The sequence below is a fragment of the Brachycentrus maculatus genome, unplaced genomic scaffold, assembly GCF_059751285.1.
Source record: "Brachycentrus maculatus isolate JH-2025_06_01 unplaced genomic scaffold, ASM5975128v1 h1tg000069l, whole genome shotgun sequence".
In the NCBI taxonomy this organism is placed as follows: domain Eukaryota; kingdom Metazoa; phylum Arthropoda; class Insecta; order Trichoptera; family Brachycentridae; genus Brachycentrus; species Brachycentrus maculatus.
The window spans coordinates 1,625,085-1,642,180 of NW_028280823.1; the positions used below are offsets into that span (position 1 = coordinate 1,625,085).

General features: G+C 36.7%; 1 protein-coding gene across 2 annotated transcripts in view; it reads right to left on the reverse strand.

Annotated features, from left to right (window-relative positions):
• The window catches only part of Pc (chromodomain protein polycomb), a 45,941-nt gene extending 29,882 nt beyond the window's left edge, over window positions 1–16,059 (reverse strand). Inside the window, exons 1-3 of one of the 2 annotated variants that reach the window (XM_088256957.1) lie at window positions 15,933–16,022; window positions 15,626–15,833; window positions 14,901–15,304 (exon numbers count right to left, since the gene is read on the reverse strand). In XM_088256957.1, the coding sequence (XP_088113083.1) occupies window positions 14,901–14,969 (69 nt within the window). In that variant the 5' untranslated portion in view covers window positions 14,970–15,304; window positions 15,626–15,833; window positions 15,933–16,022. Of the gene's footprint in view, window positions 1–14,900; window positions 15,305–15,625; window positions 15,834–15,932 lie in introns of both variants that reach the window. The other variant, XM_088256956.1, reaches the window with a different exon arrangement.
• Between the last annotated feature and the right edge of the window lie 1,037 nt (window positions 16,060–17,096).

Consider the following 17,096-nt stretch of genomic DNA (forward strand, 5'->3'; position numbering starts at 1 on the left):
AAAAATTGTTTTGACAGCTATATTGAGGAATGATCACTTTGTTTTTATATGAGTTTAGATTAATTACTAACACATAATCAATTGAATATGCTTAAGAGAAATATTTATTATACGTACATAGGTTAGAAATTATTATATTTACCACGCAGATAATATCAAGCGAGAGATAACACACGTCAACAAAATAATGTAAGCAGCAATAAGAAATATTTTTGAAATATAATTTTGAGATTAAATAAAACTCATAAGGGACTAGACGAGGGTTCAAACCTGGAACTCCCCCCCTGCCCTGGATTTTTAAGGTTATCTACATTATTATATTTATTGAAAACACAATAAGTAGGTATATAGGTACATTTTTTAAATGTATTATAAAATATGTTATAATTAAACCAAAGGCGGCCAGTAACTGAAATTGTCGGCGATGTAAGTATTTTACTCCAAAAATGGCAGTAGGTCTGTCTCTATATTTTACTACTATTTTTCCAATGTAAAATTGGATCTAATTGATCATTTTGGATTGTCTTAGAAACACCTTCGCGAATCAATTTCAGCAACAAAATCTATCATACACACACAATATTCTGCTTTATTATGTCCTCTTACAAGCAAATAGACGTCTAAAGCAATATTTTAGTTTCAACTCATTTTTAAATAACCATTTACTTTTGAACTGCCCAAAATAGCCGAGTCAACTTGTCACATGTGTGGGTGTGTGTACTGTCCGTATTAGTGGCGCTAATATTTTGCATTACTTTTATTAAATTCCATAGTGAAATGCTTACTCATCACGGATTATGTTACGCACGTCCAAAGTGACTTGTCGCCAAGGCACTTTTACGCACGCGCCGGCAATGCGCGGAGATGTGTTATCTTCACCGTTCTAACGCATGATCTGCCCCCACGAGCGTAGTCTGTCTCACTCATGTCAACGTCCCGAGGAATGAAAACATTCTCATATCACGATGGAAGAGAATTATGTGCAAAGTAAAATATGCATCGTTACTCATATGCGTTTACGCGGAGGTACAGAAGATAGTTAGGCAATAGTCTAGGGGGGACCTTCCTGTTTACAAAAAAAATCTGGACAGAATCACAGATATTGATTAATTTAATTGTGTAAGGACAAACAGTGCAGAAACCGTGTGTGGTACAGACCTTTGCACAGTGCCGTGGTTTTATATTTTATAACAGTTTCTCGGAATCAGTTGTACATTTTATGACAAATTGGAATATAAAAACCTTCCCTCTGTAAAATATCCGTGTGTTATTCCAAGGATTTAACTGCCTTTTTGACAGTTTTTTCACTTGAAATACTCTAATAAGGGATCACTTAACCAGTCTATGAGAAGTCCTAGCCGTGCAGATACCCAGAATTCTATATTCATCTTCATCTCCATATATTGAGATGTCAAAATGTAAGAATAATTCCTAAGTGGATAAACCCAAATTTGTGAACAAGTATTTGGACACACTCAAAAAAATGTTGTGAACATACGATACATTTATTAAGGGTTAATTAAATTTGTATAGCATTGTAGAGTGATTTTTCAATATACTATTTACTCAATATTACCCTGGACTGGTACCTGAAGGGGAGGGATTCATGTTTTAACGATCAAGATAACACTGCGTTCATATAATGCAGTGCCTTATGCACCATTGGGTGCGGATAAGGGTTAGAAGAAGTTTGTATTGCAAAGTAGGCACATATGGTATTGTATTATTTTTAACTATAAGAAAAGTGTAGATATCTACCAGGATCGAAGAAGATCGGGAGATGGTGATGACGAGCGCAAAGTGGAGAGATTAGTTGAGACGGGGGGTGGGTAGGAAGGGGTGGGGAACGGATTGGGACACTCGCGTGCCAAGGTTCTATAGATCGGATACCGCCCGAGGCTGTTTTCTACTACCAAGGCATTGTACCTACCTACCTATTATGTGTAGGGGAGGTATCTACCTATCTACATCATTTACATTTATATCGCTCGGAAGGTTCGATACAGTCTAACTAGCTTTTATTTCATTCATTCACTTAATTTTTTACCCAATCATTGTAGATAGGTAGGTACAGTAAATGTTATATCACACCTGTGATATGTACTTGTGTTAAAATCAGCTTTTTCAAAATAATTATTTTATTTTCATTGCAAAAAAACTGACCATCACGACACTTCCCCGTAGGGGAAATGCTTTTGGCTGATAGCACATTGAAAGCTGTCCCACCGCATGCCCAGATCTGATACAGAAGCATCTAGGCTTCCTGACAGATCTGCTCTTGCAAAGCAATTTTTTGCAACTAAGTAGCGAAATTTATTGAAAATGTGAAACAATATACAATTGTATCCCGATTATACTGTGAATTTACATTTAAAAGCTTTCAATATACCTGTCACTGCCCGTCTAAATAAATACAAATTTGTAATATGTTTGGCTGATAGCACAGAGAACAATATTTGTTGTATACTGATTGAGATGGTATGGGCACATAGGACCCAGAAAATCTGATCATATTGTGAACCAGGCAATCGCCGTGGGTTTTTTTCGAATAATTCTACAGGAATTACCAAAGAACTCTTGGATGCTGCAGAAAGAAAACATAATTTGAAGGCATGGCCTAGGTGACGTTGCCCAAGATAGAAGGACCTACAACCTGAGGACGAGGAGAGCTGACCCCAACAGTCTACAAAGACGATAAGTTGGGATGAAGCAGGAAAAAGTATATTAAATTCTATCTACCGATGGATATTAATATCTTTCTTTATACGTTTATTGCGTTTTAACTTGGGATTCGAGAATAAATAGGAAAGACTTGGTATATTGACAACAAAATACTGGTGCATTATTTTACAATTTAGTTTCTACGCATCTTTGTATATATTCGTATTTTTTTCCGCTTTACACCGTTTTGCGAGATATCGCTATATCGTTCCGGGAGAGAGATCGGAGTTGTATTATTGTACGTTATTATTTCCACGGCAGAATGGTTCTCGGCGCCCCCCTATTAGACGTACCATATATACGTACCTATCTCATACTTCCACAAAGAAGAAGGGTCCTGTTGCCGAAAGAAATAACGGATACAAGTGACAGGTTTTAGGAGAATGTCTATATTTATTTTACAAAGGCTTCATGCAGTATAACTTTTATATGTATTTTGTATTTTGGAATTGTCACCCTAAGCTCGGCCGCTTCATAGAAATGGAAGAGTAGGTTTGTTATAAAATAACATAAAACAAAACATATGCAAGGTTAAAATATTGTAATGTAATGTTATTGTAATGGAGATGTACGAATACATAAACAGAAGTGACAATTTAATAGGTAGGTAGCAAATTACTTAACTCCGTTAAAAAAATAAATAAAAAAAAAAATAATAATAATAATAATTAAATATATATATATATATATATATATATATATATATATATATATATATATATATATATATATATATATATATGTGTGCTAATGTAATTAGTTACCATCAGACTATTTACTAAATTATAAAAGGTAGGTACTTAACTATTTACCTACAATGCCTCCATTCCATTCATAAAAATAGGAATATTTTTGTCAAATATCAAAGAAGAAAATATAGCTGATTAGATGTATATTGATCAATTGTTATTTTATTAGATGGATGAAACAGTTGGAAGAGATCAACACTAAATAAAACTAAAAAAATTAATAGGGCTTAAGAATGATGGATTCCTTGCATAATTATTATCATATATGTACCTACCTACCTAAACAACAGTGTTGAGCGTGCAGTTAGACGTTCGGTGTTGTCATTTGGCTACGAACATTTGCATAAAATATGCAAAGCAAACACTGTGCGCTACAACAAGAAAAACTGGTAAGCACCTAACCTTACCATCACTAAATACACAAGGACGGCACTATTAGGAGCCACCTACCTACTTGGCATTTTATTATTTTGGCAATATCAATCAGTTTAGACGCGGAAAATGGTACAAATGGCGGGAAACACCGGCGCCCGACCGAGACAATAAGAATTTTCTCAATTGCACATTAGAGAATTTCAGAAAATCGGGAATATTATAAAATGTCTAAAGGAAAAATTAAATAAGTAATAGGGCTATGAGCATTTTAGCAACCTAAAAAACAAAACTAAGTGTAAAAGAACTTTGGCTGCAAGGATATATCGCTCACTCCTTTCAAGAACGTCATAAATCAAAAAACTTGATTTTTCAGGAGAACGTTTTTAAAGTTTAAAAATATAATACAATCTATTAAAAATAAATATCAAGCCACTTATTGAACTTTTTACTGTGCAACAGATCTTTTTGGGTAAAACCTGAAGGTTTTTTCTCCATTTGAAAAATATTAAATATATATTTTTAAATAATTAAAACATACCTTTTCTTCAAAATGCAAAAATAACACTTTCTGCCCTGTAGCGGGTAAATATTAAGTTGAAAATATGCCGCTTTTGCTGGGATATAGTACATTTTTTGGGCATTCCGAAAACATGTACAACTGAAAATTGACGATTTTTTATTTATGACGTTCTTGAAAGGAGTGAGCGATATGTATTTAACACCTTCCTTTAATTTAAAAGGTACCTCTTAAACATTACACTGTTTTTTTTTTTACATACTTATGGATTCTCTTAATATTAATCCATTTCTTCCGCTTACTTAGCAATTTGATTCTTCAACTTTTTAAATAAGTTTAAAATATGTATATATTTATAAAACGTGTAAGTCTTTCTCTTCATTCATTTTTGTAGTAAGCCCACATTCATACGTTATTAACGTAAAACATGCATGCATCCTATAAATACCTACCGACTTACCTTCTAACTGATATGAGAGATAAGGACTTTTTTCTCAATATGACCGGACTATACACAACAACTAATACGAAGAAACCTCGCAAAAAGTTACTCGGAACATCCTCGACGAACTATTTCGATAAAAGGTCTCCAATGGGCCTTTTCGGAAGAGGTACTACTGTTCAGATACGAAGTGTATATCTATCTGTTCCGCGAATTTCGATAACTCGGTTAAGTATGTAGATGTAGCAGGTACTTACCTAATAAAAAGGTGAGCAGGTTATCAATGAAATTACGGGCCGTCAGTGTGTGTATTGGTATATTGATAATAGCCGCGCGTGTTGCCGATCGTTCGAGCGGTGTTCGAGCGAGTTAGAGCGGTCACTATCATCTTCGCTCTTCGCTGATTGCCTCTGCTAAATGCTCCATCAGACGGAGAGGAGAGCGGATGATGGGGGGCAGGAGAAGAGACGCGACGGGGAGAGGGGAATTGCATTAGTGCTCCGATACAGGCATAACGGGGGCTTTCTATTGAATTTTGTAGCAGAGAGCGGCGTGTTGCAGTAGCCGACGCTAATTCCAGTGCACATATGGGACTCGTAAATTATTCAAATAAAGATAAGTCGCAATGAAAAATATGTATATCTAGGTAGGTACCTATAAACATACGCGACGTATTTATATGTGAATGTTAAACGTTAGGTCATTTAAAGATTACAATGTATTTTAGTTATGTTGATAACAAAATGAAGGCCATTCGAGTTTTCGATTGTTATTTAATTACATACTTAATTCGAGATCATTTTTTAATAATAATTATTTATCTCCGGTTATCAACCAATATATATAATTACATTTTTTTAAAGGAATAACCCGCTAAGCCTCTACTTTTGGAGGCTTGTCTGCAGGTAACGATAGTCAAGGTAGATGTGAAAAATACATCACAAATACCCAGACCAATAGAAAATAAATATTTTTTTAATTTATTTTGCAATTGTCAGGAATCGAATCCGCGACGCCAGTTTCGCAGTCGAGCGTCTACCCAACTACGCCACGGCACAGATGAGAATGTTCTATAGATATCTGACTTTGTGTGATCGTAGGCACCTTGGTGTCAAGGAAGCGTGGTCCCTAAACGTGATTGTTTGTAACTTTCTATTGTATATATTTAAATGAGTAAGAACTTGAAAATAATCTACCACTCAAATAGCAAGTATGGTACCCACCTATGCAAAACATGATGTGAAGATTATTTATTAAATATAGAATAAAATCTTATTGTGTTGAGATGGTTTGGACATGTAGAACGAATGAGTAAGGAAAGAACGGTAAAAGAAATTTATGAGGCAAATGTAATTGGAAAAAGGAGCATAGGAAGACCGAGAAAAATTTGGCACGATCAGGTATGCCAAATACTTGAAAGTAGCCAGGATAGGAGTCGTAATAATCGTCGGGTATGTATGAGGAAATGCATGAACGTGGAAAAGGCGAAGAATGTTTGCAAAGACAGAGAGGTGTGGCGTTTTATTCTCTCTGCCTACCCCTGAAGCGGCGTGTTGGTTAGTTAATTAGTTAGTTAGTTTAGAATAATGTTTTGAATATTGAAAGCATTAACTTTGTGGATCATATTGATATATTACTTTGAGAAATAAAAAGACTTTGTTTTCTGATCCACTCACATTTTTATTAACCGACTAGTTTCGGCAACAACCTGTTGCCCCCTTCAGGGTTTAATTCATGACTTAAATTTATGTCATAATTAATTTAATTTATGTCATAAATTAAACCCTGAAGAGGGCAACAGGTTGTTGCCGAAACTAGTTGGTTAATAAAAATGTGAGTGGATCGGAAAACAAAGTCTTTTTATTTCTCAAAGTAATATAGTTTAGAATAAAATCATATTTCAACTCAGAAGTGCACTGTAATTATTGGCGCTGGGGAGGGGGGAGATGTCACATTGCACGACGTGTGAATGCGGATTCACCTTGGCAAATTCACTGGGAAGTTGGAAAAGGTAGCGAGAGGACACACGGGTCGTCCAGGTAAAAACTTAATGCGCTGAATACACTCACTTGAAACGTTTAATTGCATGAAAGTACCTACCTACCTAGGTATCTACCTACCTATTTACGTAACATGGCAAAAGAGGGTAATCACCTAGCACCTAACTGTTCGCTACAGTCGAATATTAAAATAAATAATAAAAAAAGAGAAATATTTTATTTATTATTTCGGCATTAACTTTATGGTAAGACATGTTACAATGATTAAAGAAAACACTTGTTTTATACCACTTGAGTTTTATTAAAGACTACATGTTTCGGGAGTTAAACTTCTTACGCCCCTTGACTAACCCCCTCCCCCTAACTTTCCCCTTTCCTTATTTATAGAACAATTTTATATTTTATATTTTAGTTATTATACAGACCTGAATGATGGAAGTTCAAAATAGATGTCTCTAGTGAAGTTCTAGTGATTCAAGAACAATGTTTCAAAATTGGTTCATATAGGTATATAGAACTTCCAAGAATTTGAGTAGTGTGGTTGTCAATAATGGGTAGAATTGGCGAATGTTACACGTGTGTAAAGTGATCACTTAAACCAGCCTATGACGGTCGTCAGCCCCGTAAATGCCCAGACTTCCATATTCTTCTTCATCTTTGATGAGATGTCAAAAAATAACAATTAAAAATATTGAGAAAGGTTTTTTTAACATGATTTGTATATTTGACAAATGTGGATGGGAGAACAGAACGAGGACGGCCAGAAAAGACTTAGCACGATCAGATTAATCAGAACCTTAAATTTGGTCATTTTAAAAGTCTACGTAACCGAAAGGCACGTATGACTAGATATATGGATGTGAAGGAAGCTAGGAGTGTATGTCCTGACATGTGTGGCATTCCATTTTCACTGCCTGCCCCTGCAGATACGGCATGATGGTTGTAGCAGCAGTTGTAAGTAATAAAAAAGGTGTTTTTTTTCAAGCTATCATATATTGTTATCTAAAAAAAACTAACTACCCATCACGACGCTTCCCCGCAGGGGTAGGCAGAGAGAATAGAACGCCACACCACTCTGTCTTTGCAAACATTCCTCGCCTCTTCCACGTTCATGCATCTCCTCATACATACCCGCCGATTATTACGACTCCTAACCTGGCCACTTTCAAGTATTTGGCATACCTGGTCGTGCCATGCTTTTCTCGGTCTTCCTCTTCCCTTCTCCCAATTACATTCGCCTCATAAATTTGTTTAACCGTTCTTTCCTCACACATATCGGCTGTCCAAATTTAAAACACAGTAAGGGACATTTTTTTGCGGTAAGTTTTTTTGCATTTTTGGACTAAGTAGAGTCTACTTAGTCCATAAAAGCAAAAAAAACGTGCTACAAAAAAATGTCCCTTACCGTGTTTTAAATTTGGACAGCCGATATATAGTTATCAATAATAAAATAACAACCTATTGAAATACTGTAGAATAAAATGTACACTGCATTTTATTCTACAGCGATAAAATGCAGTTTATTGCTATAGGAGAATAGGAAAAAAAACGATAAAAATATATATCTATTATAAATATTTAATAATAAGTACCTACCTATCTATGAAAGAAATTAGATTGACGGCCGCCGAGATTAAACGGGCTGTACCAACATACACACCGCAAAACGAAAGAGATGAAAGTAATTGTAAAAAAATACCAATTTCTATACTAGTTCGAAGATCAAATGATACAAGATGCGCCGTCACTTTTTGTTAGGTGGCCGCCATTTTAAAACAGGCGCTCGCGCTGCGCGGATAGGTCGTATAATTCACACGGAGCCGGCCGCATCGGTATTTCAAAATTGAAATTTCCACAAGGCCAGACAGGGACGGGGAGAGCGATTAGCCGGCGACCGACGCTGGCGAGAGGGAGAGAGGGATAGAGGTGTAGGTATTGTGCGGTGCGTCGCGGCGTATTCCCACGCGGCCACGTTCGAAATGCAGAGCGCGGGTTAAGTTGGAATGGTGGCCAAACGAAAATTTAGACGATGAATTTTTGAAAAGTGTCGCGGTTTGGAAATTAAGACGAGTGCCAAAGTTTGTTTGTCACGTGATCTAGATGTATTTTACTGAATTGGCGTTTTTCATCGTAAAGAGACGTTAATTACTCATGATAAAATTAGTAAACCAAGAAATCTTTCGCATAAAAACGATAATCCGCAAAATGTTTGCTAAATTTTGCGTTGGCTAACCTTGGTGTGCATATTTTAGACCTAGATCAGTTCAAAATCGTCATATAGCTCACTCCTTTCAACAACGCCACATATAAAAAAACTTGATTTTTCGGGAGATCGTTTTTAAAGTTGAAAAATATAATACAATGTATAAAAAATAAATATCAAGTCACTTATTGAACAATACCTTTTCTTCAAAATGCAAAAACAACACTTTCTGCCCTGTAGCGGGTAAATATTAAGTTTAAAATATGCCGCTTTTACTGGGATATAGTACATTTTCTGGGCATTCCAAAAACATGCACAACTGAAAATTTACGTTTTTTGATATATGACTTTGTTGAAAGGAGAGAGCGATATGTTGACCTTATTTGGAAAAACTACACAAATGAGGAGATACTGAAATACGTTTCTAAAAATGTGTTATAGAGACAATCGGAATAATCTCTCAAGTATGTAGGTACGCATTTTTTAAAAATAACGTTACTAACTAATAAACCAACACGCAGCTTCTGCGTGGATTGGCAGAGAGAATAGAACGCCACACCAATCTGAATTTGCAAACAATCTTTGGCTCTCTCATAGGTATTCATGCAGAGTAATCTCTATGTATGAACGCCTCTTTTTTTCAAATAACGTTACTAACTAACTAACCATCACGCTGTTTCCGTAGGGATAGGCAGAGAGCATAGAGCGCAGTACCAATCTGTTTTTGCAAACAATCTTCGCCTCTTCTACAATCATGCATATCCGCCGATTATTCCGACCTGACTGCTTTGTACCTATTTGAAATACTTTAAATAACGTTTCTCTCATATATCTTCTCCGTTGTAGATTAACTCAAATATAACGATTCTTAACAAGACTACCGATATATAAAGGTTTTGGTCATTCCACGTGTCAATTGGATGCCTTCAATCCTTCGTTTCCTACAGTCTTGGAAACGTTAAACTAATATCGTTTCCATCCCGCATCAGGTGATATGGTTAGCGCGTGTGATGCCGAACTAGTGAAAGTCGCAGGTTCGATTTCCAGGCAGTCAAAATAAATACAAGTGTGTTCACAGTAATTTTCTCTCGACATCACTTTGTCTCGTACCTACAGCGCAGGATCTGACCACCTAGCTTTTATACAATGAACGATCGAAATAAAATCGCTACGATGCGATGCAGTGCCCTATGCACCATTGGGTGCGAATAAGGGCTAGAAGAAGCGTACATTAGGTATTCATCAGTGTAGTCGTGAGAGCGTTGCAGATGACGAGGGTGCACGAGGTTCTAGGCTCGATTCTCGGCTTATTATTAAATAAGATCTAATTGAATGGGTTTTAGGTACCTATCTGCTGTACTTTTATCGGGATATAGATCTAGCTATCGCGATTTGTCACCTTGCAAAATAACACATACGCCCGATTCTAATAGCTTCCTTTACACATAATACATATAAAACCCTTACCGCACCCCAATGGTGCATAGGGCACTGCTTCATATAAACGCAGTGTTATCTCGACCGATTACACACGAAGGAAAGGTGATCAGCCCTCCACTTCAGGTACCAGTCCAGTGTAATATTGAATAAATATTAGAGTGAAAAAATCACTTATATTTATTAAACCCCCCTGGGAATCGAACCCGGGACCTCCAGAACGGTAGGCGAGCATGCTGACCATTACACTACGGAGGCGGACGAAATATAGGGTATTATATTTTATTTATTGTTTCGGCATTAACTTTGTGGTAAGACATGTTACAATGATTAAAGAAAACACTTATTATTTTTTGACATCTCATCAAAGATGAAGAAGAATATGGAAGTCTGGGCATTTACGGGGCTGACGACCGTCATAGGCTGGTTTAAGTGATCACTTTACACACGTGTAATATTCACCAATTCTACCCATTATTGACAACCACACTACTCAAATTCTTGGAAGTTCTATATTTATGAACCAATTTAGAAACCTTGTTCTTGAATCACTAGAACTTCACTAGAGACATCTATTGGTGAGATGTAATGAAGCTTTTTACTAAGCAGAAACTCTTATATTAGTATGTGAGACTTCCATATTCTTCTTCATCTTTGATGAGATGTCAAAAAATAATATGAAAATAACTCCAGTAATTGGAGATAATCCAGATTTTGTGAACAAGTATTTGGACACACTCAAAATGTTGTAAAGAAAACACTTGTTTTTATACCACTTGAGTATAAAAACAAGTGTTTTCTTTAGTCATTGTACCCTATTATAATTAGAATAGACAATAAACCAATATTGTTTTAACATAAACCCTAATTTGGGGGATCCACCGCAGTTTTGATTTTTTTCGGTTGCTAGTTATCATCAGTTATAGATAATTCAATCACAATAATTAACGCGTGTGATAAATGCAACACTCTTTACGTCTTTTTCAAGTGTCTGGTCTGAGTACGTAGTAGTGTGAACAATACACGTAGGTACAACACGGCTGTCCAAACTCAAAACTAAGTAGTTCTACTTATTCCAAAAATGCAAACAAAAAGTACTACAAAAAAATGTCCCTTACTGTGTTTTAAGTTTGGACAGCCGAACATATACCGATGGAGACCTATAAAACTCTAACTAACTAACCATCACGCCGCTTCCCCGCAGGGGTAGGCAGAGAGAATAGAGCGCCACACCACTCTGTCCTTGCAAACATTCTTCGCCTCTTCCACGTTCATGCATCTCCTCATACATACCCGCCGATTGTTACGACTCCTAAGCTGACCACTTTCAAGTATTTGGCATACCTGATCGTGCCATGTTTTTCTCGGTCTTCCTCTGCTTCTTTTCCCGCTAACATTCGCCTCATAAATTTGTTTTACCGTTCATTCCTCAATCATTCGTTTCACCTATAAAACTCAAAGGAGCTAAACAAGATTCGTTTGCTTATTGCAATATTTGTGTACAACATAATCAATTTTTTCTCATTGATAAGATGGGCGGGCTGGTGTTGCCATGAGTTAAAAGAATTAAACATCTCTTAGAGGTGGGTAGAGAGGATAAGACGCCAAACTGATGTCTGTTGACGCCAAACTGATGTCTGTTGACGCCAAACATGCTTCGTTTCTACTATATTTGTACAATACATACGAACCTACCTCATCCACGCACGTCATTTATTCCCGCTCCAGACCTGATCAAATTCAAGGATTTGGACAACTTGAACGTGTCGTGCATTCTTCGGCTTTTACTTCGGCATCTACCCCTACATAAAAATCGTAAATATGTTTCATCATTCATCCGTTCCACACGTCAAAACTATCTGAGTATTTTTTGACATATCATCAAAGGTGAAGAAGAATATGTAAGTCTGGGCATTTACGGGGCTGACGACCGTCATAGGCTGGTTTAAGTGATCACTTTACACACTGTAACATTCACCGATTCTACCCATTATTGACAACCAAACTACTCAAATAAAAATAACAATTAAATTAAACAACTCCAATAATCGCAGATAATCCAGATTTTGTCATTAGTATTTGGACACACTCAAAATGTTGTAAACTATCTGAGCGCTACAAAATTTTCACACCGTTTATTATTTTGATATTTTCAAACAGTTATAGGTTCTTTTTAGATAGTCACAAACGAAATTCATGTAAAAACAATGATACCATTACTATTATAATTTTTAAATACAATACACGTGCTCAAGATTGAATTTGTTGCAGCTGTATAGCATAGATAATCAACTAATCCTGCAATATGTTGTCGTATGACATACGATCCTATATTTACCACACACAAAGCATGGGTAGGTGAGTAGAGTAGTCAGGTGACATCTCAAGCAAAAACATTAGTTTGAGGTCATACCAAGTGCGAAATGGACATGAAATTAAATACCGATGTTAGCGGATCTCTCATTATCTAGATGGAAGCAATTTTAACCATCACACCACCTTCCGCAGGGGTAGGCAGAGAGAATAGAACGTCACACCAACCTGTCTTTGCAAAAATTATTCGACTCATCTCTTCCTCCATCTCCTCATACATATATGACGATTATTTCGACTCCTGACCTGACCACTTTCAAGCATTTGAAATACTAGATCATGCCACGTTTTCCTCGGTCTTTCTCTGTTTCTATTACTAACAACATTTGCTACATAACTTCCATTTACTGTTCTTTTTTCACTCATTTGTTTCACATGCCCCAATTCATCTCAATACACCATTTTTAATTTTTTCGATAATTCTTATATCAGCCTTGCATTATTTCCTGTCTAGCATCTACGCTACAGGGATCGCATTTCGACTGCAATCTAAGATCTCATATTTACAAATGCGGCGTCGTGCCACTGGACCAAGATTTACTTAAGATGAATTTCAGTTGCATTATTCGTTGTCATTATGAAGACTATTGCACAAATTTATCGTTGCAATGGAATCCATCAAAACTGATTGATTCCCGGAAAATTATTATGTATTCTTGAGTTACATTAGGTAGTATTATTCGAAAATGGCGTTATATAAATTATCCAAATTCATTATTATTATTCCGAGTATATTCACTAATCCGCCTGCGTAGTGTAGTCGTAGCGCGTTCGGGGTACGTGCTAAAGATCCCGGGTTCGATTCTGAGCTTGGTCAAAATAAATACAAATAAGCTATTAGTATTTTAATACTTACGTAAGTACCTACCTGGAACACAGGACTGGTCACCATGGATTGACGTAATTGAATGTGAAGACAGCACCGCGTCTATGTGACACAGTGCCCTATGCACCATTAGGTCCGGATAAGGGTCAAAATGGATTTACTAAAGCAAAACGGCCTACCTACTAATCTCGTGTCATGATAATTTAAGAAACGGTCGAAATGTTACTTAAATGTAAGCGCTCTAAAAATACTCGTTTATTAATAAAATACTATTGATATTATTAATTTAAATTACTAATTAAAGTTTTACTTTTTATTTACCAAGTAAAACTTTAATTAAAAATGGATAGATTTTACGACAAAGTGCCAGCCGAATCAATTAATAAAGCCAAAAATATTGACATGCTTGTTTAATACTTGATTTACAGAAATACAAATATCGAAATATCAAATTTAACAAATAAGCAGATAGGTTAAAACTTCAGTTCTTACCTCCCCATTGTACAAAATAAGTAACCCCTTTGAACGTCACAAATTCTTGCTACCCTTATTTAATTATTCGATCAAAAGCATTCTCGCAAAACGAGAAAATCACATTCAGGTATCGAAAAATAGGTCCTTATATTTGCAACGGTTTTACTTCAGGAACAGCACATTTAAAAATGTCTACTTTAAATTAATATTTTATTCTATGCGTAAACATGCAAAATAAAAAGATTGCCATGCTTCAATAATTAAAATAAAGTAACAAAAATAAAGAAGGGAAAATAATACTACAGTTTTGTTCGCTATTCATTCAAGGGTGGAAATTGTACAATTTGAACTATATTTATGGAATATAAAAAAAAGTAGGGAAACCAATTATATGAAGGTTAAATAATGCGACAGTTTTTTCGCAATTCATTCAAGGGTTGAAATTGTACAAATTGAACTATATTTATTAAAATAGTAGGGAAACCAACTGTATAAAGGGAAAATAATACGACAGTTTTTTCGCTATTCATTCAAGGGCGGAAATTGTACAAATTGAACTTTATTTATAAAACTAATAGGGAAACCAACTGTATGAAGGGAAAATAATACGGCAGTTTTTTTCGATATTCTTTCATGGGTGGAAATTGTACAATTTGAACTATACTTATAAAAAAAGGTAGGAAAACGTACTGTTTTTGTATACTTTAACAATAAATAGCAAAAGACCAATAACTGAAATATCGGCAAGCATAGTTTTATAAATTCAAAGCGTATTCCACATACCTTTCTAACTCTTTTCTTCATTATCCTCTCGGCCGCGTAGACCCGATCTCCTACTATTCCCAGTTCCATGTTTAGGTTAATCCCAATAAATCCAAATGGTGGAGAATCACAAAAATCACTCGCGATTACAGCACTTTAATCCATAGTGTTTACATTTACAGTACCCGAGGGTCCGCACTCAGCTGACGCGCGCCACGACTCTCGATAAACAACGTTTCCCGCTCTACCGGCTCGATAGAGAAGCGCCGGCGACACATCTACGCGCTTCCTCGCATTTCACAACACTGAAACGTGAGGGGCGAGTGACGTCACGCTAACCCCCACCAAGACTGTCTAGTTCGCTTTTCACTCACTAGAGTTCACTGGCGTTCCGTTGTCGTATGTCCAGGTTCGCTCGATATTATCTAGAAAAACGTTAATTTTTGTTTATAATTTATATACAAATACGCCAGGCAAGAGTTTATCTCGCTTTTTCTACAACCAGTAAATGATTGTATAAAATAATTTCTTTCTAGCCCATCGCACAATTTTGGAAAGAAATTTCATTAGAGGTGTCGAATTGCTCATTACCGACACAAATGTCAAACAAACATTTTGAAATTATTAAATATTCTCCCTCAGCTCGAGGTCATATCTGGATGTCTCTCATATTTTGATTACATCACATTTTATAATTCGATAATGGTACATAAGTAGATGAAAAAAGTATGTGCGCAACAAACAACCTGAATACATGGGCCACCGATTTCCTGCCTCGCCTCAGAAATGGACTCGTCCGCGGCGCGGAACGCGAGACAGAGAGCGCGTTCCGCTGACGCGTGTGAGAAAGAGATAGACGCCAACCCTACCATCGACGCGCTAGGTTGCCAAGTTAGCTTGCATAATAATCATTTTATTTTAAAATAAGGTTTTTCGAGCAGTGAAATCACAAAACTGAAAACAATTTCAAATTCAATACAAAATATCAACGCGTGAAAATATTTTCAAGCCGGTATCTCAAAAAAAAAGTTTAAAATAAAATTTTATAAATACCTTGTGTTTTTCGATAATCCGTTATAATAATCCCAAATTTGATTAAAAACTGCACATTTTTTTTTTTTTTTTAATAGAGAACTTTCCGTCGCGCGGAATACGGCCACAGCGTAGCGCGGGCATGCACTAACTAAACTTCGCTCGGCGTTTCGAGTGTCGAGAGCCGACAACCCCGCGACCCGTCTAACATTATCGCCCGTACCCTTCGCACTCATTGGCTGCCGAGGGGATCGAACGCATCCCCACCACGTCGCCGGCCAATGGAATGTCCGCATTTGATTCGGACCCCGCCTTTCGTTCGTTTCGAGCGCGGCAGGCTGCGCGAGGAGGTCACGAAACTGGGAATGAGTTTTGTTCGTAGATGTGTCGGGAGAACAAAAAAAGCCCGCTCTGTAAAGACCGACGCTCCCGAGACCGTAGGGCCGAGGGGGGAACGAGCGCAGCGGTCCGTTCCTTTTGTTCGGCCATATAGAAGATTATATGTTATGAAAATAAACGCTCGCAGCGTGGAGTGTCGTAGTTTTTTTTCCGTCTCGAACATAATGTATTCGAAGCGGCGCGGCTCGGCGGGAATAATACACGTGGCCCTGTCCGTTGGAAAAAGCCACGCGAACTAAAAAGGAACGCCTATAAGGAATGCTTTTTGTGTTACGAGATAATTTATCTCCTGGCATGTTAACGTTCTTTTTTATTCGAAATTTAGGGCTCGGTATTCATGAGATTTCCAGGAAGAATTGTATTTGCATAATTCGGATATTTTATAGATTTATATTTTCGTATGGCTCATTAATAATTTTGATATCTCAACATAGATGAAGAATAATATAGAAGTCTAGAGCTTTTTCAAGGCCATATGACCTGTCAAGCTGGTTCGAGAGTATCTAAAAGAGATGTGTATTCGAGACGAATTGGTTGATATTGCCAGTTAAAGCGATATTTCCAGTTAGCAACAAGCGCACTAAATGTGCATTAATTTCGCTAAATTTGTAACTTTGCTGTTGCGGGCCGATGGCGTGGAATGCTCTTCCACCAATAGTTAGAAGCAACGAGAATGAGATGTTCTTTAGAAGAGCGCTTTTGTTTGCTAGATCATTTCCACAGTCTCCTTTTCCCCAATTAAATCACAGGGAAGTTCCCTTGAGGTACATAGTTAGTATTTTACTA